This window comes from Erpetoichthys calabaricus, chromosome 1 (assembly GCF_900747795.2).
Source record: "Erpetoichthys calabaricus chromosome 1, fErpCal1.3, whole genome shotgun sequence".
In the NCBI taxonomy this organism is placed as follows: Eukaryota; Metazoa; Chordata; class Cladistia; order Polypteriformes; family Polypteridae; genus Erpetoichthys; species Erpetoichthys calabaricus.
This window is the reverse complement of record NC_041394.2, coordinates 82,429,423-82,453,947: the sequence shown is the minus strand read 5'-3', so window position 1 is coordinate 82,453,947 and position 24,525 is coordinate 82,429,423. Positions and strand designations below refer to the sequence as shown.

The window sequence follows — 24,525 nt, the reverse complement described above, 5'->3', positions numbered from 1 at the left end:
GATTAAAAGGCTTTAATTAAAATGATTCCTGGGAGTGCTAAAGGCAAAAGCTAATAGTTAAGAACAGAAGTTTTTCAATATAATAAATATATAATCAAATAGTAAATAAATATCAGCTCTAACAGAAGCAAGAAACTGCAGAATGTTAACTTCAAAACCTTCAAGTTAACCTTTAGTCATGCCAAGGTTATCAATCTGCCCATCAATACAGTATAATTTCAGTACTCTGTGTAGTTGTGTGTTCACTTGAAGGTTCTGAGGTGTACAAACTGCATTTTTTTAAACAAACAAATTACTTTAGGTGCCAGGTTTGAAATGAAAAAATAACACATCGGTTTGCTGAAAGCAAGCAATTTATTATGAGGAAGAGCTAACCTTACACAAAGGTTTTACTGATCTAGCTGAATTGCTTACTGTACTTTGTCTAGCATTTAATAAGCAGTAATTTTCCTCTTACTACAAGATTTATACAACCATGCCAAAGGGCAAAGGCATTAATGTGTTCTTCCATTCACATTCAAAACTTCCAAAACATTGTTGGTCATATACTGTATCTTGTACAATCTGTGTAAATGTCGTCTCCATGTTAAGTATATACACGTGTTGTCTGATGAATGATTAAACATTGTTTAAATCTGAATTGGTACCAAATGGTTTTAGCATCTCTGATACAGACAAAACTAATTCATTAACTGGATAGATGCACAGTATATGAAAGAAGAGGCAACATAAACCTCTGAATTATTTGCATCACAAAAAAATCTTGAACTGCTTTTCGTGCAGATCAATAAGCAAATCAAATTCAACCTTTCTTATCTACTGAAAAGCAAACTGGACATTCACATACACAAAATGATGCAGGAAAGAGAGCCATCACAGCTGGTAAAATTCCCATAGAATGTGAATGTAACAAATCACCAGTGTTTTTTTCAAGCCCAGGAGAAAAAAAAATATTAACAGGATGTGCTGGCTTGCTGACCCAAACTACTGGCAGGAAGACATGTTGCACTTATTAAGCTGGGGGCAGTGGGAATGGAGCATACATACACCTGTGGACTGATTCCGACAGGTACTTTACCCATCTGTACTTTACAAACATAGAACAGTGATCTTGGAAAGAGCTTGATCTCAGTAGGTCTTCACACCAACGCAATACTTAGCTGCTACAGTAAAACCCTTGTCACACTTAAACAAGGGCTGGAATAGTGGAAAATTATTTTAGGCTGTACAATTAAAGCAATGCAATTTCTTACTACAAGATGATGTAGAAAATGACAAAACTCAAGTAATAAATTGTATATGTGATTTTGTCTGAGCTGTCACTGGTTACCTGTGCTACACTGTAATCCAAGACATTTTGTTGCTCCTGGGCCTTTCTTGTGCCAGATTTTGCATCTTTATGGCTGGTAATCATTAAAAGGGCATTCTCGGCTTTTGCTAAGTGTCTCAAAGTAAATTGGCCCAAGAATTGGCATTCATTCAGTCACATGTGCCTCAAATTGTAAAGGAATGGCAAAGAGTCAATTCATTCATCTATAAACTTTTTTTTTTTAATGCAGGAGTATTGTCATGTTTTTTTCAGCCATACTTTGCTTCTCTGTCATTAAAATAAGTAACTGGAAAAAAATCTGAAATTTTTCAAGTTGCATTATATCTGGAAACACTGTCCCATCTGTGTGTTATTTATATACTTCATTATTTATATACTTCAGCCAAAAATAAACCAGGTAACAAAGTCATGCAAGTGACACTTACAGTATCAAGGTATTTTCAGTTTAAAAGCTGCCTCCCTTAAAGTAGCCCCCCTTCTATGTTGATCTAGGTAAGGAATTTTTATGAGACTATAAGAACAGTGGAAAAGACAGATTTTATTTCTGCATTTTTCTGACAGCAGGCCATATGGAATCAGAAACCATTCTGTCTGTATGATCCAACCCAAACTTAAATGTGGAGATGAAAGAAAAAAATATTTTCCATTTTTAGATATGTACAGTACATATGCTCATAGTAAATCAAGTACAAAATATTTATTTTGATGTACTAATGTTCATTAGTCTGCGGTATCATAGTACAGATGCTACTGAATTTTATCCTTAGCTTTTGATACAATGTCCTATACAGTATATCACTTGCATTATCAAAAAGATCTGCTGTAATACTGTATTTAGAAGGCAGTAAATCTGTAATTGAAAGTAACAGCAGGGGCACCATGTGCAAAGAAGAAAAAGGTTTTGAGGGCAGTATGCACCTCCTTTTAGACACTTCATATTATTGTATTTAGTGTAAGGTTTGAGAACACATCTGTGAAATAACAGATTTCTTAATATTATACCGTAAACTCAAAATATATGGAAAAAAAATATTCATTTTAAAACGTCTTGTAGATTAGTAAAAGTGGTAGCAGAATCAAGAACCCAAAAAATGGGAACAAATGTGGTAAAAATTGTAGTAAACCAGGGAACTGATTTAATAAATGTGATTCATTCTAAACAAAGGTTTGACTTGCGAAGAGCTCAGAGTACCCCAAATTAAAATACAAACCACAGGTCATGGGTAATATCCCATTTGGCATACTGGGCAAACATTCCTTGGATCATTAGTGTAAGACAGCAACAACTGATTTTTTCCTGCCTACTTGTAATATTTAGTGCTAGAAAATACAAGACAGCACTGAAGATATAATGCAAAGAGATTTTTTTCTCATTTTTCATGGATCAGTAATAATACACTAGTCTCAGTCCTAAGGGATGAAGATTTTTAACCACAAACATATTAGTCTAGTGAATAATTTCCAGTTTTGAATAAAATCCTTTCAAAATAAAAGCACACAACTGGTTGTCTCTCTGCTGCTCTCAGTATGTAAATCTAGAAGTATGCAGAAAGAAAACTTGCAAACACACACATTTATTACATATCAAAATGCAAAAAATTGTGTAGATATGGGAGTCTCTTAAAGATGTGATCACTGTCTAAAGAAGAAAATGCCTTTATAAGCAAATCAAAAAAGCAGAACAATGGAACTGACTGAGGACAGGGAAATGCTGTGTCACTGTGAATCTAAAAAAGAAAGAAATGGACAAAAGTATTTTCTCATTCTAAAAACACTTTTGCCATAACACCTGATCAAATTGAAAATGACCTTTACCAGAGGATTGGAGCAACTTTGTCAAGGGTCAAATTGTGATGGCTAGATGACTGGGTCAGAGCATCTTCAAATAGGAAGGTCTTGTGGGGTGCTCCCAGTATGCAGTGGTTAGTACATACCAAAAGTGGTCCGAGGAAGAGCAACCAGTAAACTGGTGATAGAGTCATGGGTGCCCAAGGCTTACTGATCCACTTGGGGAACGGGGGCTAGCCTGTCTGGCCTGATCCCACAAAAGCACTTCAGTAGGCAATGACAGAAAACTGCCAGACCACACAATGCATCGCAGCTTGCTGCGTAGCCATAAACCATTCAGAATGCTCATGGTAACCCGTGTCCACCCCTGAAAGTGCCTGCAATGGGCATGTGAGCATCACAATTGGATCATGGAGTAATGGAAGAAGTTGGCCTGGTCTGATGAATCACATTTTCTTTAAAATCATGGGGAGGGGACAATTACGTGCAGGTGCATCATTTATCTAGGAAAGAGGTGGGAGCAAGATGCACTATAGGGAAGAAGGCATGTCAGAAAAGGCAGCAAAGCAATGTTCTGCTGGGAAACCCTGGATCCTGACATTCATGTGGATTTTACTTTGATACATACTACCTACCTAAAGACTTGCCCCTTCGTGGCAATGGTATTCCTTGATGGCAGTGGCCTCTTTCAGCAGGATAATACATCCTGCCACACTATAAAAATTGTTGAGGAATGGTTTGAAGAACATGACAAAGACTTCAAGGTGTTGACATGGCCTCCAAATTCTCCAGATCTCAATCTAATCAGTCATCTGTGGGATGTGCTGGGAATACAAGTCCAATCCATAAAGACACCATATCACAGCTTACACGACTTAAAGGATCTGCTGCTAATGTCTTGATGCCAGATACCAAAGGACACCTTCAGAGGTCTTATAGAGTCAGTGTCTTGATGGTTTAGAGCTGTTTTGGCGGCACAAGGGGAACCAATACAATATTAAGCAAATGATTTTAATGTTGTGGCTGGTTAATTCCATAATTATTTTTTTTAACAATTCTCATTCATTATCTTTCTTACCAAATCAGGTGCTAGTTTTTATTGAAAACATGTTAATTAATTTAAGCAAAACTGGTGATTATTTCGTACACAGTACTTTTTCAAGAAAATTCTAATCAGACTTAAAATTCTTTTTAAAATTGTGCATTAGAGAAAACATTCTTGGATGACTGAGAAGCCAAAACAAAAAGAATCTTATTAGAGACGTCTGAAAGTTTGCACAATTCCAAATAGCTACTGTAATACAAAGCATCTAGTTTATTGTAATAATTCCTCCAAAAAAATAAAAAAACACTTTTTACCATTTCAAAACCCAATTAAAGAAGATCATTTAAAACTAGTACGTACTACAAAAAAAATACATAATTATATGACACTAAAACTCTTTTGATGATTGAATAAGTTGTTTAACCATGCATCCTGTAACAACAGATTTAAAAAGGATGCGACATAAAGTGTACCATCTTGGTATGAAGAAATCAAGTAAAAAGTCAGTTTTCCTCATGCTCTGTAGAGGTGATATAAAAATATGAGGGCAAACTCTATGCTTATAGAATTTTAGTGTACGAAGTACCATTTCACATCAAATACTGATTGCTAAATTACTTCACAATGTTATCAAAATTCTTTGTTTCAAAAAGACAAAAGTATGTTTCTTGGTATCTGTCTAAACATGTCAGACACTGATAAGGCAATCAATCGACATTCTATACAGTGTGATGTACACAACAGAAAGAAGGATATTATACAACAAGTTAATTAAAAATGACTCCAGTTGCTGTAACTTTCACTACTACAAATGATATATATTACAGTTCTATAAAAGAAGAGATTATTGGCCTGCATTCATCAAGAATTACCCATTCACCAATTTTGAGGGCCATCTGAAAATGTATTTATTCCTGTTCAATGTTAATCATTCAAAATGAACTCTATGAGGGACTATATATATCTTTATCCACCTTCTGGTCCAACAGGTTTTTTTTATAAGCTTTTCTTTCTTCATCTTGTAAAGCACTTTGAGCTATACCATTTATATGAAAATGTGCTTTATAAATAAATATTGTTGTTGAATCTCTAATTGGCACATACAGCAGCTTGTTAGAACATTAGAAAGATTTTGACAAGGAAAGTCCATTAAGCCTTACCAATCCTTTCCACACAATTCCTCCAAAATAACATCACGTTGAGTTCTGAAAGTCCCTTATGTCCTACTGTCTGTTACACTCTTTGGTAACTTACTCCTGGTGTCTATGGTTCTTTGTGTGAAGAAAAACTCCCCAATGTTTGTGAGAAATTTACACTTAAGTTTATAGCCACCATGTTCTTGCTGAACTCATTTTAAAGTAACAGTCTTGATCCACATCATCCACACACGCACAAACACACACATTCACAACCTCCCACCTCGCCCCATAACCTTCAATTTGCTGTGTTTTAGTCAAAACATCTACAATAACACCCTGAACTCCCACTTGTTTTAGTCTGATGCCCAACCTCTTACATGGGACCTTATCAAATGCATTCTGAAACTCAAGATAAATATCATTATTAGCACCCCATCTTTCCCCTTATCTGCAATATTCCCATCTAACTACCTTTAAGCCTCCCTGATTTATGCTTCCTCATAAAATTCCAACATGTTAGTAAAAGATGATCTCCCTCGTCTGAACTCATGCTGACTGTTCACAGACATTCCTGTTCTTGCCATGAGTTGCTAAATCTTAACCTTACTAATTCTTTCCATTAATTTACCTATGATGCATGTTAAGCTTACTGGCTTATAGTTATTCAGATATGCCTGTGGTAATGCGGGTTTGCTCTATACTCTCATCTGACTGTGCAAAGTGCTTTTATTAAAAACAAAACAAAAAAAAACAGTGTTCAAATAAGTAAGTGCAGTGCATCACGAATCTTTAAATAAATAATCCATTAAAACAGAGGTGAATCCGTGGAGATTAAAAATCCAATAAATACATCCTTTTAAAAACAATGAGGTTAAAATAACGGCTGGAAGCAGTCTTTCTTTAAAAAAAAATCTGGTGCATACTTCTTTAACCCGGCTACTACCCTGCTTCTCCCTTCCAGGCCCTACAACAGGGGAGTCGCCCTACCAGCAAAATGCAGCTCCTTCAATACTGGTCTGGTAGCCCTCCGATCCCTGGCTACGTCGGGCTCCAGCCGGACCGAGACTTGGGTTTCTTTCCCCAGCGGCCAGGGCGCTCGCGCTTAGGCTCAACACGCCCAAAGCCTCCACAACTGCCGCTGCCTTCTTGGCCTTACGCGGTGAGCTGTCCATAATCCTGGTCACTCCTGCTCCTCTGAAAAGCTCAGCAGGAGTGACCCAATCCATCCATACCGAGTGTCAGCCAAACATTCTCTCAGGGCTCTCCTTCCAGCTGCCTGCCTTTGCTCAAGCGAGCCTGCTGTTGCTTGCACTGGCTCCCCACTTCTCCAGCCTTCCTCTCCCTTAACCTCCGTCCTTCTCTCTTATCTTTTTCTCTTCCCTCCTAACCGCCTCGCGCTTCTATTTATCACAGGGACGTGGATCAGGTGTGCCAATCAGCAGCTCCCGCCAACAATTACAGATGCGGACGACTCCCCACCTGTGCACTTAAACGAGGACTGTCCACATCACGAATTCCTCTGGGAACCACTTCCGGCCACACTACCACGCCCCCTCTCTAAGCCACGAAGCCGGCGATTATTTAAAAAGTGGCCTTTTTGACTTGAGCTGTGGACCCTCGACACCACAATGCCCGATAACCCCTTTTATAAAACGACATAATGCTTGCCATTTTCCAGGTCCTTTCTCCAAATTTCTCCAGTGTGCATGGACTTCCTCATATATGCATGAAGGGAATATATATGTACTCAATAAACTCCTTAAGCACTTAAGGAATAATGTTATCTGGTCCTGGTGATTTGATAGATTTCTACCTTTTTAATCCAAACAGTTCATCTCCCTTTAGAATATCCAAATTATTCAGTACCTCCTTTGTAGTCCCTGTTACTGCTGTAAGGTTCACTACTCTCCCACATGTGAAATGTTCAGGAAAATGCAAATTTATAGCATTTTATTTTTCAACGTCAGTATTTTTTAATTCCTCTTTATAATTCCTGATACGCTTCACCTCCACCTTAACTGTTATTTTACTACTAAAATACTAAAATAAACTCTTCAGGTCATCTTTCACCCTATCTGCAATCATTCCCATCTAACTACCTTTAAGTGCAGTGGTAGTGCTGCTGCTTTGCAGTAAGGAGACTGTGGAAGATTGTGGGTTCGCTTCCCGGTTCCTCCCTGTGTGGATAGCGCTTTGAGTACTGAGAAAAGCGCTATATAAATGTAATGAATTATTATTATTATTATTATTATTATTATATCTTTCTTAATGGCCACCTCGCATGCTTTCATACAACCTGCAATTCACATTTGAGTTATCAGTCTTATATGCCTTGTGCAGCTTCTTTCTCCTCTCCTTATGAACCCATTTTTTCTTTAAATTTACTACTAATTCCAAATGTTGTGAAGTACCTTTCCTTCACTTTATGTAAAAAATGTTTACATCTGTTCCAATGTTCCTCTGTGCTGTCTCCACACTTAACAAGCTTGTCCCAGTTTACTCCTTTAAGACTCTGCCATAGACAGCTGGAGATCCCTGGCTCAGTCTGCCAGGACAGAATCTACAGTAGTAACCTCTGAAAGAAGAGTGAGACTCTTATGCTTTCTGCTCATAAAAAAGAGCTTTCTGGATCTTGCTTTATTTTCATGGTCATCTCCTGTCAGTAGTCCAAGAGTAATTAAGTGCAAGTAATATTAGATTTGAAACAAACTGATTAAGAAATTTTTATTAATATGGCAAAACCCTTTATTATTTACACATTGCAATTACTTTTAAAATTTTGTACTGTATGCCTTTGCCTTTTCCATTTCAAAAAGGGTCCTACCAATGATTTTTGTCAATGGAGAAACTAGCCAAAGCAGTTTTTCTGTCCCAGCTTACAACGTTCTATACTGATCATTTCTCTCCATGCTGATAACATTCTAATCCTGTCAGGCAATCCATTAAGTTAGTTTGACAGATTTCATATGTTAACTGGGTACAAAATTAAATGATCCTAGTCAGTTCTGTTTCTTCTGAACTCAAAGTAATGAGAATGTTGGGGGAAGCTACCACTAACTGTGTTATTTTATTTCCTTTGTACTTAAACTACGCTTTTGAATGACCAAATCCAACTTATACAAGTTAAAATTTCTTTTTTACTTCTCAAGTCTAATGAATGCCTCACAGTCCATGACCGTGTTGTAATCATACTATAACATTAAACTGCAGTGCATTACATTCATTTCCATAATTCCACTTCCTGTTCCTGACAATTACCAGAAGTACAAACAATTCTGCATTTGACCTTGACCCAGTAAAGATAAAGACAAGCATATTACTTTCACATGTTCCAAAACAGATGGTTCTACTAAACTTTATTCACATGCCCTTTTTGTAGTATTGCTCTGTTTGTTAGTTTCATTTTGACATACAATTAATAGTTTGAAAACTGCCCCTTACAGTTTTAATGTCATGATGTTTTAAACCCAGTCTGTAGCAAACTGGAATAATTTTGAAACAAAATTATTTAATCACATATGGAACATAATGAAACAGAAAAAGCAATATCCCTACATAAACAATAGTGCTCTGGGTAATATATAGTCACTCCAATGTATTCATTTATGAGACGATTTTTTCATAGTACTGAGCTGTGAACCTTTTAACTGTTGCTTACTTTCCTCTCCAATCCTCTTTTTGCAGCTCTGAAAGTCCATGGGGATTAGAGTAAAATAAAACATTCTCTTAATCCCTCTTAACAGCCTCCTTAAAAAGACTAATATCTTATCTCACACAAATAACACAAAATACCCTTAGTACCCAAGCTGCCTTTGGAATTTCTTACATTTGTTCTGGTGCTGCCTTGTGATTCTTTCATTTAGGGATGATAGTCAATATTTTATTTATATATATTTTGTAAAAATATCTAATATTCACTTCTCTTTACATCTACCTTCATAGGCACATTTCCACCCAAGGAAACACTTCCAGTTGAAATGCTCAGTCACACCTGCAGCTCTCTATAGCATAAGTCTTCGTTTATCACTATAGAACGATGATGAAAGGCTTCCTTTGTTAATTGATCTGCACTTGTCCACTGTATTTCAGTTTATACTTTCTGGTAAGAATGAACTGCTGAAGTGGGGAGGGAGTTATTATATTTTTATATAGCACTCCTAATTTTTTGTATTGCTCTATTACTTGACTTCCCTTTTTGTTATCCGATTCCTTTTCCTGGCATTCATTCGTACTTATTTATTTATTTATTTATAAATAAACACATTACAATAACAGCACATGGGACATGAAGTATAGAAAATAAAGCAAGCTTTTTAAATATATATAATTTTTATGGTATAATATTTTTCTATTAATGTGTTTGAGGCGAAGTACAGTTTGAAATGAACTAAATAACATCATGAAAATCTCTGCACATCTATTTTTATAACTGTGAATAAAGAAATATTGCCATGACAAAAACATAGTATGGTATGATTTTTGCAGTTGAAATAGAAATCCCCAGGGAATTGTACAATCAAACAGGTTCCCTCTATTTAAAGAAGGGATGGTAAGAATACTCAGACTTACAGTGACCCTTGAGGTGGTGGAAGCTATTTTTCGGCGAACTTTCTTAATCTTCTTCACCTCATCGTCTTCATCATACAAATCCTAAATTTTAAATAAATAAATAAATAAAAAACTATAAAAAAGAACAGGTAACTAACATGATTTTAAATAATGATTTGAGGACATATGAAGGTACTTCAGCCAGAGATTGTTTCCCTTGTAATGTTCCTCCCATACTGAGTCAATTATATAAAACAAATGGCCAAACTAAACAAAGTGTCATTTTGAAGGGAAAAATCTTCTGACTTCAAATTTAACTAACTAGTGGGTAAAACATTAGATTTAAGTAGGTCACTGACCATGGCCTAGATTTTTAAAACTACAGCAAAAATCAGCCTCTAAAGTGACTTACTTCATTACATCTGACTGACTACCCAGAAATATATATAACCTTATAAGATATGAGAGACGGGAAACAATATAAAAAGCAATTTTTGTCCAGTAAGCTGAACCAACATCTACACTTTCATTGAGTATTTTTGCTATCAGTTGCTCTTTGGTTTATCCACTACAAAGAGTTAAAGTAAACACATACTGTATATCAGAGAGATATTTAAAGGTTTCACTGAACATTAACACATTCAAGTGAACATGACAACATCTGGTTTGTAATACTTCTTAAAGTTCTTCACCAATTATTAAAATTTCACCTTTTAAAATAATACAAAGCTTAATTATGATTTCAATGATAATAACTATATCTTATTTAGAATTAACACAACTACTAGTCTAAAAATATTTATTTTGCTTGTAGCAATCTGTGCCAGTGCAATTTTGCTTTTGCTTTATTTTGCTTGTGCAATCTATAGACTTTTAAATTGTGTTTTAACACTACAGAAGGCTGCTAATGCAGTAATTGACCTAAAATTATTGCTTACAGTGATAAATAATTAGGCTATGTGTTTCACTGTACAAAAAGCAATAATGTTGGATATTCTCTTACCTGTCCATGTATAGGATCATCACTTCCTTCTTGTTCTGAAGAGAAGCTTTCCTCTTCCTCTTCGGAGTAATTATCAATATCTGGAGAACGATCTGCTGGAAAAATAAAGAAAAGGTGTAATACTAAAGCAACCTTGAACATACAATCAGAATATTTAATGACATTTTTGTATATTACTCTGAAGAAATTACCTTTATGTATAATATTTGAAAAAAATAAGCTTATACAAATTTTTATGTGAAGGAATGCTTTAGTAATAACAACATTAATAAAATGGCATTTAACATTCTCTTGCTTACTTTTGACAACTGTTTTTCAAAAATGTTATACCTGAATGGTTATCAATGTTTCAGTAAGGAAAACAACACCAAATGTCTTTTAAACATATCAGTTCTTTATTAATATTTTTGCTAAAAAACATATGTTTCTCAAAAGACAGCTATTCAGGCTACAGCTGTTTATAGAGTTTGCAATCTAATGCCAATGAAAACTTTATATTAATCACCAGGTTCTCACAGTAACACTAGGTAGCAAACTAGACTGCCCTTTCCAAAATTACATGAATTTCAGGGTAACAGCCAAAACGCAGAAAAAAAAATCTCTTTATCTTAAACCCTATAGTACATTTTGTTGTGGAAGAATCCTCAACTAAATTGATGAGCAATCTCTAACCTAGTAGATCCCATGTTCAGTCCTGTTTTACTCTTTGGCCTCTTTGATTTTATTCCTACTGACTTTACAATCAGTAAATCATTCTTACTTATAACTGATCTCACTGTTTAGTGACATGTGCTTTTCTATTTTCCTTTTCTAAGAAATTCTGAAATATCTTTAAATTTGTAACCTTCCATTGGCATTTTCTTTTAATTCACCCTTTTCTTTTAAGTTTGCTCGCTTAATTGTATTCTTAATTGTATTTTGACTACTTTTGATCTGTTCCAGCTCTTGCTGATAAATTCTCAGTTAAGAAACAGAAATATTTTGACTCTAAATAACAGTACTTTCAGATTTAATAATTAATAATTTTATGATAATTTCCCAAACCGACTGATGAGACAAATAGTAATACAGATAAGCCTATATCACCATGTATCATCAAATATAATCTCATATGTAAAGCAAAACAAAAATAATTGAAAACACAGTCAAATCACTCTGCACTGGCATGTGTATTCACAATAATTAAACTCAGTTATTCAGTTGTTGTTACTAATTAAATTCTTTAGTGCAATGAAACGAGGTAATGAAAAGGACATATGGGGGGGGGGGGGGTAAAATATGGTAGACAACACAGAGAAATACTAATTTCAAGAGCATCAACGTTAGTCCGTCCAAATCCAGACAAAAAATTAGGGGTTGTCACTAACAATAATTAACCTTTGGTTGTCACATTTCAACTGTCTACAATTGTACAAAAATGTTGGGCAGCCCTAATCAACAAAGCCAATGCACCACACAGGGCCCCCCCCCCCCCCCCCCCCCCCCCCCCAAAAAAAAGCATAAGCTGGGTTAACATATTTTAATGCAGAATTGTCAAGAATTTCTTAATTTAACAATTTGTTTTTTTTTTTGTTTTTTTTTTTTTTTAAATATTTGACATCCTGTACTGAAAGCATCCTTTGACAGAAATCAGCTTGAAAACATTTATGATAGCCAAATAGTTTTGCTTTAGAAACTGGTTCCTACTCTTCCTTGCGCAATACTTCTGTTTCAGAAATTATAATAATAATAATTTCAGCATGTGTTTGATCTATGCAAAGATGACTATTTCAATAACAGTGCCATCTGTGGACCGTGAATGTCATTTCCAATACCATTCTTTTGTGTACGTCAATTTTGAGATATTCTGTGGATCGATATCCAAATTGTTTTCAAAGCTTTAACATCTTCAACAGTCACTGGGGCTTTACCATCTGAAATGTGCAGACCTAGTCAAATCCCCTCATCCTACCAATCATAAAATAACTCTGTATGCCAATTTCTGCCAGAAAACTCTAAAGCATCTCTCAATGGTTGGCAAGGTGTACTTTGTCAAACATGTTACCTTTCTCTATACAGTACAATGTATTTTTCTGTTTTTAGTACACAATTCAATTTTGATCAATCATTTCATACAGTTTTGCTTTAAAATATGTCTGCCTTATCTAAGTATTGTTTTACATATGTTTCTGTTGATATTGCAGGGAACTTTTGGTGTCAATGCTTTCATGCAGATCATTTTTGATAAGGAAACACCATACTGTCAACCATGACCCTGTTGTCAGATAAAAACTTATGTGTAGTGCTACGGTGGGCACCACATTACACATCAGACCAGTTTATAAAAGGATCCATCAGAAATTTTGCTAGGTCTGCCAGATCTTTTCATTACTTTAACAGTTTCCCATAACATCTTTTTTTGTGGTTTCTTTTGTGACACTCCAGGATGGAAATATTCAGTTATCATTTCCCTTGTAATTTATCTTTTTCAAATATACATGGTTGTTGAGAACAGTCACAACATCCTAAGAGATAAGGAGAGTTTAATAAATATTTAACTCGAAAATGGTCTTTACCTGTCAAAAACGTTTGCACATGCCGCTATGTTTTTTTTTCTTCAAACTATTTAATTCAGTAAATACAGTTCTGTAACCTTAACAACTTGTAGATAAGACTGATGATTGCAATCGACACTGGCTCTGTGCCGCTCACTTTTAAAATTGCTTCTGTAACCCCAATGTTAAAGAAGTCTGGTCTTGATGCTGACAATCTTAACAATTTCCGGCCTATTTCCCACTTACCTTTCCTGTCAAATGTTCTTGAGCGTGTTGTAGCTTCCCAACTCACCAATTACCTAACCTCTAATAATTTGATGGAACCCTTTCAGTCTGGTTTCAGGGCGCGGCACAGCTGTGAAACTGCTCTCCTACGGGTAACCAATGATTTGCTTATGGCAGCAGACTCTGGACAAACCAGCATATTAATTCTGTTAGACCTCAGTGCAGCATTTGACACTGTCAGACATGACATCCTACTGTCCAGAATGGAGAACATGCTGGGTATCTCTGACACTGCCCTCCAGTGGTTCAAGTCCTATCTGACTGATAGGCAAGAGTTTGTTAGTCTTGGCAAGAACAGATCCAGCTCAGCACCAGTCACACAAGGAGTCCCTCAAGGCTCTGTCCTCGGTCCGCTGCTTTTCTGTATTTACATGCTTCCCCTTGGCCATATTATCCGTAGCTATGGACTGGGTTATCATTTTTATGCAGATGATACTCAACTCTATTTCAATGTTAAAAGTGGAACTTCATCAGAGCTTTCTCAGCTCACAACCTGCCTTAGTGAAATTAAAACCTGGATGGAGCAGAACTCTTTAAAATGAAATTGCAATAAAACTGAACTCCTGCAAATTGGGACTAAAATGCAACTTAATAAAATGAGCTCCTTCCCAGTCTATCTTGGCAGTGATCTCATCAGACCTGCCTCTACTGTAAAAAATCTTGGTGTCATTTTTGATTCCTCCCTCTCTTATTCCGCCCACATAAATCACATTAAGAAACTTTCTTACTTTCACCTCCGTAACATATCCCGTGTTCGCTCCTTCCTCTCCTTTTCTAACGCTGAGAAACTTGTCCATGCTTTTATCACATCCCGCATCGATTATTGTAATTCCCTGCTGGCAGGTGCCCCTTCTAATCTTATATCACAGCTCCAGCTTATTCAAAACTCAGCTGCAAGAGTCCTTACTCGAACCAGCAGCAGCGAGCACATCACACCCATCCTGCTCTGTCTCCCTGTGTCTTACAGAATCGAATATAAAATCCTACTAATAACTTACAAAGCCTTAAATAACCTCGCGCCAAACTACATCAGTGACCTTCTCCATCACTATGTGCCTGCCCGCCCACTAAGGTCCTCTGATTCTGGCAATCTTGTTGTGCCCCTCACTAATCTACACTCCATGGGTGACAGGGCCTTCAGCTGTATAGCGCCCAGACTCTGGAATGACCTACCAAAATTAATCAGGTCAGCTGACTCCATGAATTCTTTTAAAAAACAACTCAAAACTCATCTGTTCAGGAAGGCTTTTAGCTCTATTTGACTTTATTACCCTTCTCTCAGTTTACTTCTCTGTCAAGATGCTAATGTAACCTGTGTGTGTGTGTGCTAGACCATCAATTATGTTGTCTTTCTTTTTTTTTTTTTCAGAACTCACTGTCTTAATCTTCTTTATTTATTTATCTGGTTTGTACAATGCTATATACTGTATACGCTGCCGTTCTTTATTATATTCTGTAAGTGCCCTGAGCATGGGAAAGGCGCTATATAAATAAAATTTATTATTACTATTATTATTACTCCAGCCACTGCTCCTTTAATTCACTTAGCTTACATTGCAATCTTTTCTGCCCATCAGATGAAATACAGAGCTACAACACATGTCTGGAGCGTCTCTTCACTCACATACCTTCAGCAGTTTTTCTACCTGGAGTACCACAGTATCCTGTTAGCAGTAAAGCGTGTCCACAAAGACAGCAGGTAGAACGTGCATGTCCATTTAGGAAAAAAAAATATCTATTGATGCTGGGTTAGACTCATTTTAAATCTAGCTTTACCTGCCTTGCTTTTGTCATGGATTCATTTATGATCAACTCTGATGAACAAGGTTAGAATGAAAGGTGGGCAGAAAGTACAAGCCTAGGGAAAGATATACATTTATGACAGTCAGGTAACTTAAAAATGTAAACAAATTACTGATTTAATACTACACTAAACATAAACAATTAGCAAATTTAAAATTTAGTCAGTTGTTTATTTTACATATGGTAAAAAAAACACTCACTGTAGATAATATAACTATGCATTTAAAATCCATCCATCCATCCATTTTCCAACCCGCTGAATCCGAACACAGGGTCACGGGGGTCTGCTGGAGCCAATCCCAGCCAACACAGGGCACAAGGCAGGGAACCAATCCCGGGCAGGGTGCCAACCCACCGCAGGACACACACAAACACACCCACACACCAAGCACACACTAGGGCCAATTTTTAGAATCGCCAATCCACCTAACCCGCATGTCTTTGGACTGTGGGAGGAAACCGGAGCGCCCGGAGGAAACCCACGCAGACACGGAGAGAACATGCAAACTCCACGCAGGGAGGACCCGGGAAGTGAACCCGGGTCCCCGGGTCTCCCAACTGCGAGGCAGCAGCGCTACCCACTGCGCCACCGTGCCGCCCGCATTTAAAATCTTACGAAAAAAATATCCATTTTACAAGTAGCAATATTATAGAAGGATATAGTACACCACTATGATAATGTCAGCATCAGTAAACAAAATCAAAACAACAGAAGAAAAATCATATTTGAACAACATTGAATACACATGTGGTATCAGCTTATAAATTGTTACAAGAACAAAATGACAAATTGACTGACTGACACTTAAAGGTTTGGATCTGTTAGGCAGCAAACATTGCACTGTCTGTTTGTGTAGAGTTTGCATGTTCAGATACTCCACAAATGCAGTTTCAGTTTACTCAACAAAACACACAGTACATGAACAAATAAACATCTTTTTGTAATTGATAATTACTAATGACATGTTCTCAATATTTAATGCTGCCATTAATACTAATTAGAAGCATAAATAGTGCCGTTTATTGCTTCCATGATAGTATACTCATTTTTAATATGCCCCAGAATCCTATTCACTCAGAATGGTTGGTATCAAACCTCTGAAAGTACTGCAAATTTAAATTCATTTAAAACAGTTTAGAAATGAAAGCAAAAATCATGTTCATGATATTTCCTTTAGTGCACATACTGTATTTCAACCACAATATCTAAGATAAAATCATTTTTAAATTTAAACTTCCATTCATTGCTATTTCTGAAACTATTTATTCATATAAAATGTTGCAGTACCTGTTCTGTTGGTACTGGCACAAGGCTGAACCCAAAATCAGGAGTAAATTCTGAGGCACACGCCTCAAGTACACTGAGGCACACGCCTCACCTTTTTCATATACTGTACGGTACTTTAATAGATGGCTCACTGTTTTCTAGCTGTTAAAAACATATTTGGAAGTGTTATATAGAAGTTATATGGGATTTTCTTGCTTCTCTCAAGAAGATGGATACATAGGTATACTTAAATAAGCTTGGCTACTCGGTTTTTAGAAGACACAGAGTTCACTGCCTTATGTAGCTATGAAGCCCATTCATGCACAGCCTTTACAAACACACTAAATAAATAATACGCTTCAAGGCACTGCACAGTCACCAACTCCCACTCATACAGGTCTTCACTTTTCTATAATAATCTGGCCCGAGTCACTGAGTGCAACCTAGATGTTCTGCATGCCTGGATTTTTCTCTAGGCACTCTATTTTTTCTTTTATATTCCAAAACCAATTATATCTTTACTTATGACTCTATATTGGCTCAGTATAAATGATTATGTATATGTGCATGTTCTCAAATTGGCCATATTCAGGTGTGTTTGCTGCCTTGCATCTAAAGCAGCTGAGATATGCTTCCAATGTAACTCTGAATTGGATTACTGTAGTAGAATACTATGTTATGAAGTGTGCTTGTAAAAGATGCTCCTTCTGATAGAGTAATAAAACAGTAAAACTTTTTTTTTTTTGAGGAGTAGGTCTTATGCATATATAGCAGATGCAAAGAAATAGATTGTATATCTAAAACTAAACATAACAGCAATAAATGCAAGCAAGTAATACAAATATTCAGGTATTCAATTAAACAAATACACACAAAATTATTTGACAGAAATATCTACCTTTTAGTGGAAGCTCATGCTGTACAACAATACAGATGACACTATAAAACTGTCAAAAACAACAATCCAGTAGTCAATGATTTTTAATGTAGCTTATACTCCTAAGGCCTTCAAGGTTCCAGAAGTCTTGTTATTTCTGGATGCAGAATAAGTCCTTAACAGCATGAAACAGAGATCTCACTTTACTGGTGAGTTTGGACTAAATACAGTTGCTCAAATCAAATGACTATATTCCAATCAAGAAGTCTCTAAACAATATCAATTTCACATTAGAATACTTAACCAGACAGGCTGCTTTCTAACATCAATGTATTTTGCAATTGCTATTTAAGCCCAGGTCAATTGCCTTTAGGAACAGTCACAGGTAAACTCATAAGGGAAATCACTTAAGAAAATGTGTTTGTCTCTTCTTTCTTTCTTTTCCAATGGTACTTTTCATCACAGATGTAAATTAATCATTGACAGTCATATTAAATATTTTAGAAAAAGTTAAAAAATATTTCAATAGGAGTGAATTTTTTCCCAAAAGACTGTCCTACATGTTTATAGTAAACTAGATCGCTTTCATTAATTTTCTCAGAGCAGTTCAGTTCAGAAAAAGCTAATAACAATGCAATAGCTGACACACAACAAAGAAATACACATGGAATTTAAACTGAAGAAAATGCTGAAAAATTAACACATTCAAGAGATAAGGAAACACAAACAAAATGACCAAATATATTGGGAGCAGAGAAAAAAGGAAATCTCTCAAGGCAGGAACCAATGCTTTAAGGGATACAAGTCCATCTCATAGCACACCTGCACTTATGCACAAAAAGTTACCTGTCAACTAATTACAAAGCAACTGTGCATACCATATAGTCTTGTTTCCAAGATGACTCTGACAATGAATGTACTGAACCATCCTTAGTAAAATGCATTATGAGTAGATTTGCCAAGCCAAGACATTTAAAATGCAATGCAAACTTCTTTATCTTGTCCCGATAGTTAGGTACTTGTTCAGCTACTAATTCACTGCTATTTGTTCAAAGCCCAGCTACTTATTCACATAGCTCTATAGTGACAGAAACACTTTAAAAGGACTATATAGTTTTGTTGTTATTTGCTAAAGGTTGCCTGACCTAGTAAATGAAATGGTATCCAGACACTTTGCCATATTGCTCACACCTTTAAAGTGTGCAGAAATAAACAAAAAATAACAAATGATACATTGTGCACTCCCCAAAGGTGTTTGCCCCATCCTAACGTCTTCTATTATTGTGCACAAGTGAACACAGTTTTTTTGCTTAACTTCTTTCATTAACCTACTGAACAAAGTTAATCGAACACTAACTGGTCCTGTGTGACAAAAGTAATGGTCCCAAAATTTAATGAACCCTGTTAAAAGCATAATAAGAGTCAGCTGATTGAACACAGCCAGCCACTAACAACAGCCCTGGTAAATACAAACCTCTCTTATTTTGACCCTTGCCATCACAGTCAAACTGATGACACAAACATTCAACAATCAAGCACTAAAAGCGCATAAATCCACAACCAAAAAAATAGACGAACAGCCCAGAAAAAATGTTGACATTTGTTAGTTTGCAATGAGATGCAAAGCAATTTTTAAGACTCTGGAACTTCACCAAACCTGACTTGAGACCCAAAATCATCAAATGGATAACACTTTGAACATTAGGGAATCTTCCTGCGTGTGGGTGAGGAACAGTGTTAAGTCATTCATGAATCCCAAAGGATCCTAAAAAGACATTTAAGAAGAGTATGTCTGACATAAAGCAAACATAGAATTTCAAAATAAGTACATCATAACAAATGTTGCTGCCTTTATTCAGCTGTCTAGCCCCTGAAGCGTAGTTGTTTCAAGCATCAAGACAATTATCCAAAAGAAAATCTAAAGCCCACACCAAATGGGTGAAAAAAAAAAACAATTAACATTTTACAGTGGTCTAGTTAAAGTAGACACATGAATCCAATGGAGATTACCCGTCTTGCTGAATTAAAGCAAATCTATATGGAAGCGTGGACAAAAACTCCTCCACAGTAATGTGACACAGTGATATTGAATTACGGGAAGTTTAGGTTGTAGTCACTGCAGCTAAAGATCATGCAACAATTACTAAATGTAAGGGGCAATTACTTTTTCCATACAGTGCCAATTGATGTTGTTACCCCAATTAGTGTATAAAAAATTTCCAGTAAAACATATTATCTATCGTTCTATATTTATATAGCTGAAATGAAAGTCAAAACCATGAGGAAAAAAAAACATGCTTTAAAACAAAAGTCCATCCATAGCAAGCAGTATCAGTTTTTTAATTAAAACTGCATACATAATCAAACTGTTCAGTTATTACAGCTTCACTAATACCAAAGTGTGGACTAATTTAAAAGACAAGAAGACAGATTATTTAGAAATTTGTTTGCATAAGAAATAAGTACTGAACAGCAGCAAAAAAGACAAACAAAACAATTTTAAAATGCTTAACCACTTTGCTTTCATTAAGGATGCAAAATCATTTACACTTCCTGTCTTACACGGATTTCAAAACAGGAGATTAACCAAATGTGTTGTCAGTCTCAACTAAAACACTCTTATAATATCTTATGGTTTTAAAGTTAAGTTAATCAGCAAAAGGAGCAGTCTTTTTTTTAAATCATTTCAGGAACTTGCACAATCTCAGACTTAAATGATCACACTTTCTCTCTGTGCAGCTTGCCAACTGTTACTAGTTGGAAGATATTTGCAGACTGATGTTGATAAGGCATACTTGATTTTTACAGTTAAGATTCACCCAAAATTACTGCTTTCTGTTTAAATTTTTACATTTGTCCTGGGGCACAAATACCAATACATATGCTGGTGTTTGATTTTCTACTATGCATTAGCATGTCTTGAGGCATGCCTTTCAACTGTAACAACAGTTTGGCTCTCTGAATTCCATACCTTTGTAAACTGGACATAATCCTTACTTAAGTTTCTGGTTTGAAGATGTACGGTAAATACAGATTGGACTGTGCAGTCTCTTATTCATTGTTTTAGTAGATTTCTCCCTTTTTACATGCTTCTAGACCAGGGGTCTCCAACCCCCGAACCCCGAAGAGAGCTAGTTTAACAAAATAAAAATGGCCGAGAGCTACTCATGGTTTTCTAACATTTATTCTCATAGCTTATTTCAAACCAAACAAACTGAATAAGCTTGTTTTGCCTGAACATTTACAAAATGTTGGTGTCCACAACTCACATTTTGACAGACAGACAGACAGACACACACACACTTTATTAATCCCAAGGGGAAATTCACATACTCCAGCAGCACCTTACTGATCCAAAAAACAATATTAAATTAAAGATTGATAATAATGCAGGTAAAAAAAAAAATAGACAATATATCTTTGTACAATGTTGATGTTTACCCCCCCGGGTGGAACTGAAGAGTCGCATAGTTTGGGAGAGGAACGATCTTCTCAGTCTATCAGTGGAGCAGGACAGTGACAGCAGTCTGTCGATGAAGCTGCTCTTCTGTCTGGAGATGACACTGTTTAGTGGATGCACTGGATTTTCCATAATTGATAGGAGCCTGCTGAGCGCTCGTCGCTCTGCCACAGATGTCAAACTGTCCAGCTCCATGCCAAAAATAGAGCCTGCCTTCCTCACCAGTTTGTCCAGGCGTGAGGCGTCTTTCTTCTTAATGCTGCCACCCCAGCACACCACCGCGTAGAAGAGGGCGCTCGCCACAACCGTCTGATAGAACATCTGCAGCATCTTATTGCAGATGTTGAAGGACGCCAGCCTTCTAAGGAAGTATAACCGACTCTGTCCTTTCTTACACAGAGCATCAGTATTGGCAGTCCAGTCTAATTTATCATCCAGCTGCACTCCCAGGTATTTATAGGTCTGCACCATCTGCACACAGTCACCTCTGATGATCATGGGGTCCATGAGGGGTCTGGGCCTCCTAAAATCCACCACCAGCTCCTTGGTTTTGCTGGTGTTCAGGTATAGGTGGTTTGAGTCGCACCATTTAACAAACTAATTGATTAGGTCCCTATACTCCTCCTCCTGCCCACTCCTGATGCAGTCCACGATAGCAGTGTCATCAGCAAACTTTTGCACATGGCAGGACTCCGAGTTGTATTGGAAGTCCGATGTATATAGGCTGAACAGGACCGGAGAAAGTACAGTCCCTTGTGGCACTCCTGTGTTGCTGACCACAATGTCAGACGTGCAGTTCCAAAGACGCACATACTGAGGTCTGTCTTTAAGATAGTCGACGATCCATGCCACTAGGTATGAATCTACTCCCATCTCTGTCAGCTTGTCCCTAAGGAGCAGAGGTTGGATTGTGTTGAAGGCGCTAGAGAAGTCTAGGAACACTAGGGGGCTCCGCCTCCTGCTCGCTTCGCTCGCCAACCCCTGGTGTTGGGAATGACAAAGAGCGTGATGTATGAATGAGATATAGAATAGTGTGACGGTGTAGATGATGCAAATAGAAAGCAAACAATAAAGTGTGTGGCACAGTGTAAAGGTTTATTTGAAAATTTCTTTGTACACGCCATTTAAGTGTAAAAGGTAATTCCAGGTCAGAACTTGTAAGGTCAATGAAGATGGTTATTGTTGTGATCAGAGTCAAGTTTGTCAGAGCTTAGAAAGAGTTGTGTCTCTCCAGGAAGTAATGGAATGACTTGGGTATTTATGTTTTCCACATTAATATTTTTTGGACATAATATAGTGCGTTGTGTTAAAAGGGGCATTTGGTCTAATGAGATTGCTGTTCCATATCTCTCTGTAACTAAGTCGTCGCAGATAAAGGCTTGAGGAATTGTAATAATATGTGGCTGAAGTCCATCTGTATTGGTGAGTGTACAATCTCTCAGTTGTAATAAGCAATTGTTATGATCTGGTTCTGGACATCGTATCTTTTTTACTAACTGTATCTTTTGAAAGCAATGCCAATTGTCTGCGTATTTTAAGGTGCACTGAACAATAGCTGAGCGCATGGCATCTGGAAGAATAGCTAATCACTGTCTTAAATCTCCTCCTCATAAAAGTACCTTTCCTCCAAAGCGAATATTATTATTCAAAAACGTTTGTAGAAGTTTATGAATGGTGTTGAGTAAGTGACTTCATGCCATTGTACATTCATCAATAATTAACATTTTTTCAAGACGGATGTCACGTGCAGTGCCACCGTTAATGTTCATAGTGGATACCGATTTGTAGGATCTAATGCAGTTGATAAAGATTTTATGTTTTGCTTGTGCCGTTTGAGAGGCGCATTGTTGCATGTGTAGTATTTGGGACGTGTTGTTTTGTAGCTGTAATCGATTTGCCTGTGCTGTGTGAGAAGCCCGTTGTAGCCTTCCTTGCCGTTAACGTATGTCTGAGACGGGAGGTGTTTCGTTTTGAATCCGTGCCTGTTGCGATGCAGCACTTTGATTGATAGATTGTGTCATGTGGATCTAGGATGTAGATTTGTGCATATTTGCGTTGTTGATTTGTTTCAGGGTGCACTGTTCCAATGCGATGCAGTATTTGTGCACATATGGGAAAGCAGTATGGGCCATTGCCTTTTGGTGGCCTGATATTTACTCCGGTAGATGCAAAAGCAAATGAACTATTGTAGGATCTAATGCAGTTTATAAAGTTTTTACTTTTAGGTACATCGTTAGTTAGAAGCTTTAGTTGAGCTTTGCGTTTTTGGAGTCGAGACATTTTTTCTTTTAGAAATATGGATAAGTAATAAGGAGTATTGCACTCACTGTTAATATGGAGCCTTTTCTGCGGTTGAACGGTTAATAGTGCCTTATTGTAATGAGATCCACCCATGCTGCATAGCCGTCTATTTTGTTGTTTCTTTCGTGTTCGTGTGTTTGTTCCTGTTATCCTTTCCTTTTCGTTTTGTACCCGTGACCGTGTATTCATGACTTGTTTCTTTCTCAGCATGCGAAATATGGATAAGTAATAAGGAGGATCGCACTCACTGTTAATATGTTTCCTTTTCTGCAGTTGAACGGTTAATAGTGCTTTATTGTAAGGAGATCCACCTATGCTGACACCTATGCTGTCTAGTGTGAAGGTGTTGACGTTCACTTTAGAATATGTGGCTTTGGGTGTCACTTCTTATGGATGTGTGTGGGGGGGTGGTGGGTGAGGATTGTTGTTGCGCGAGCGTCTTCTTTCTTTTTGTGTTCCTGTGTCTTGTTGAATCCCCCTCTTTGTGTGTGTCCCGTCCCTTGCTTGTAGGGTCTGTGGGGTGGTTTTGTGTTCTTTTTTTTTGTGTTCCATGGGCTTGTTGAATCCCCCTCTTGGTGTGTGTCCCGTCCGGTGCCTGTAGGGGGGGGGGGGTGCCTTGCTGTTGTGCGCGAGCCTCTTTTTTTTTTTTTTTTTTTTTTTTGGGTCTAGTTTCGTGTGCAATGTGTTTCGTGCTTTGCCTGCGTTTGACTACTTTTTTATGTGCCTTTTCCTTTTTTCGGTGCTCGTTGCGATTCATTTCTTTCACTCCTTTTTTCTCTTTTTTCTGTGCTCACTCCTTTTTTCTGTGATCTTGTCCGCCTCTCGCGGCCTCTTTTGTCCCCCTCTCGCGGCTCCTCATCCGCCTCTCGCGGACTCTTTTTGCGCCTGCGCAGTACGTCTTTTTGCGGCTACGGCCCATGGCCAGATGTCCCTGCGTCCATCCGGTTTAGCATTCTCGGTTAGTAATATGGATAATTCTTACAGCACCACTGCCGCTGTCCAAGTGGGAGAGGGATCGATGTAGCATATAGATGATGGCATCCTCCGTTCCCACCTTCTCCTGATATGCAAACTGCAGAAGGTCGAGAGCGTGTTGAACCTGTGGTCTCAGGTGGTGAAGCAGCAGCCTCTCCATGGTCTTCATC

The 24,525-nt window shown here is 37.2% G+C and overlaps 1 protein-coding gene across 2 annotated transcripts in view; it reads right to left on the bottom strand.

Moving 5' to 3' along the window:
• Nucleotides 1-24,525, bottom strand: part of LOC114652606 (phosphofurin acidic cluster sorting protein 1-like) — a 142,511-nt gene that overhangs the window by 69,201 nt on the left and 48,785 nt on the right. The window contains exons 6-7 of one of the 2 annotated variants that reach the window (XM_028802970.2): nucleotides 10,854-10,948; nucleotides 9,872-9,952 (exon numbers count right to left, since the gene is read on the bottom strand). In XM_028802970.2, the coding sequence (XP_028658803.1) occupies nucleotides 9,872-9,952; nucleotides 10,854-10,948 (176 nt within the window). The remainder of the gene's footprint in view (nucleotides 1-9,871; nucleotides 9,953-10,853; nucleotides 10,949-24,525) is intronic. The other variant, XM_028802975.2, reaches the window with a different exon arrangement.